Here is a 2,698-nt window from a genome sequence, read left to right as displayed (position 1 = left end):
TGCTGTTGACGCTAGCATGCACAGCGGCTCAGACCATGAGACAATAGTGACCTCTATCCCTATCTCCACACCGGGCACTCGGCACCTAGAGCAGCACCACTACAGAGTCCCAGAGGCAAACCTACCCAAGTTCACTGGGCTAGTAGAGATAGGAGTCCAGAACATCCCGGACCTGCTGGCCACACAGGAGGCATCACAGCTCGATGAGTGCGTTAGGCTGCTCACAGAGACTATAGAGCACGCGATATAGACAGCAGGCAGAGGCGCCCGTAAGGAAGGCCGCGCTGCACCTTGGTGGACAGAGGAGTGCAAAACTGCCTACCAAGTCTACAAACAGGCCTGACAGCTCTGCTCTAGCTGTCTACCTAAAGAGAGATAGACCTTCAAGACTATAGTCTAACAGGCAAAGAGACAGTACTAGAGGCATGTGATTAACAACACTAAGAATAACAAAGACCTGTTTAAGATTATTGCCTGGCATAAGCTCTTGCTAGAGAACCAAGACGCTCTGCTTGTAGTAAACAACGTGGCTATATCAGACCCCCTAGAGAAGGCAGAGGCCCTTAGAGAGGAGGTCCTCAACCAGTTTGGAGCAGAGGACAACCTCAGGCACTGCCCAGACCAGGAGAATGCAGATACCCTCCCGTGGAGCACGCACATCTCACTAGAGGAATGTGAGCGAAATACAATAGGGGTCTCCAGCACCTCCCCAGGCACTGATCGCTCTACTGTGCGACTACTCCGTGCCTGCTGGGCTCAGGTTAGGGAACTTATACGAAGAATCTTCCAGCAGTGCCTTAAGCTCAACTACTTCCCAGCACAGTGGAAGCTTGCTGAGGTAGCTATAATACCTAAGGCAGGGAAGACAGACTGAACGTCACCCCGCTCCTGGAGACCTATAGCGCTCCTCTCCTGCATTGGGAAGGGACTTGAACGAACAGTGGCCAGACGAATTGCGTGGACAGCCATGACCCACAAGATCCTCAGTCCCCAGCATGGAGGCGCCCTACTAAAGCGCTCTGCAGCAGACCTCACTGCAGCGTTCACCCACAACACTAAAGCCGCATGGGTACTTAGAAAGCATGTTACTATGGTCACCCTAGATGTACAAGGCGCTTTCAATGCCCTCCTTAAGAACTGCCTACTACACTAGATAGCCCAACAGGGCTGGCTACAAAGGACTATCCTCTTTGTAGACTTATTCCTTACTAACTAGAGGGTTTAAGTCTGCCTTAGCCAGGTCACCACCCCTAGCTACCCTGTTGCCTTTGGCACACCCTAAGGCTTGCCTCTCTCTCCTGTCCTGTACACACTGTATCTAGCTAAGCTACTGTCTATAGATACAGAATAGAGATTTGGATATGCAGACAACATATGTCTATACTAAGCCTCACATTCTATAGATAACAACGTTGAGCTCCTAGCATTAGACCTAAGGCAGATTAGAGCATAGGGAGAGGCTAACAAGGTTACCTTTGCTCTAGAAAAGCAAGAAATGATACACCTAACTAGGCAACAAAGCAGCTACGCACCACCCTGTGTTGTAGATAAGCAGCTTACAATCCACCCTATCCTCCTGGGTGGAGAGCACAGCCAGCCAGCCCTGCGCTGGCTAGGAGTGTAGTTTGACCGCAGACTTACCTTTAGACGTCATGTAGCCACACGCACTGCAAAGGCTACTAAGGTAGCCCATTATATTCGCAGCCTTGCCAGGACTACCTATAGACTACCAGCCAGCTCCCTCTGCAAGGCTACTATTGCCTGTCTGTACCTAGGGCTTCTGTATAGGACTAAGTGCTGGTACAGAGGCTGCACTAAACCGCCACATTCACTCAGACCAGGCGGGCCACAAGAGGTCAGCGCCTACATTGGATGGCACATAGCTGCTATAGACAAGACCCTGGCCATAGCAGCGCGGGGCATTCTACCAGCGTGGAGGACAACCCCTATAGCTGCACTCTTCCAAGATGCCGGATTGCTACCAGCAGCAGTAGCACTAGAGCAAGCTAAACTCAGATTTGCAGCCCGTCTACGCACCACAGATGCAGAACACCCCCTTACTAGACGCACACCAGTACCTATTGTAAACAGGGGCGTAAAAACAGGACAACCCCAGCAAGTTAAGACTAAAGTCTAACAGATAGCATCTCTTCTACTAGAGATTCCTAGGACTACACTTATAGCCCCTTACTACTTAACTAGCTACTAAACAGACCTAACACTTAGCATAGACAAGAAGACTGCAGCTAAGGCTTTTAGCTAATAGTAGGCCTAGCTCTTACTACTAGATATTACTATCTTCTTAGATAGCTTAGAATAGTATACTAAGGAAGGAGGAAAGTAGGTTACCTACAGCTTTGCAGTGTATTAAGACAGAAAACAACTCTAGACTAGACGCAGATTACTCTACCCTACCTCCCACGTCTTTAACGCTGAGGCAATAGGAGCGTGGAGAGGCCTCCAGCAAACTATAAGACAACCAGCGCTCCGCACCCGCCGAATCTGGCTGTGCATAGACAGCACCTCAGTGATATGGTGCCTCAGGGGCGACGCACCCCCTACCTCTCAATAGGCCTTTCTGGAGTGCCATGGTGCCATGGAGACCCACGACGTCTCTATTAAATGGGCCCCTGGACACCTGGGCATTGAAGGGAACGAGGCAGCAGATAGGCTAGCCAACCTAGAAGCCCAGCAGCCA

The 2,698-nt window shown here is 50.6% G+C and overlaps 1 protein-coding gene across 1 annotated transcript; it reads left to right on the top strand.

Annotated features, from left to right (window-relative positions):
• Positions 1–16: 16 nt before the first annotated feature.
• M421DRAFT_10669 (uncharacterized protein) lies at positions 17–343 on the top strand (the record flags this gene model as incomplete). The annotated part of the gene is made up of 2 exons (XM_033587132.1): positions 17–207; positions 262–343. 2 exons carry the CDS (start codon positions 17–19, stop codon positions 341–343), a joined length of 273 nt encoding a protein of 90 aa, XP_033442546.1.
• Positions 344–2,698: the final 2,355 nt, after the last annotated feature.

Source organism: Didymella exigua (assembly GCF_010094145.1).
Source record: "Didymella exigua CBS 183.55 unplaced genomic scaffold M421scaffold_82, whole genome shotgun sequence".
NCBI lineage: Eukaryota > Fungi > Ascomycota > Dothideomycetes > Pleosporales > Didymellaceae > Didymella > Didymella exigua.
The sequence above is the reverse complement of the archived record's forward strand: the minus strand, read 5'-3'. Positions and strand labels throughout refer to the sequence as shown.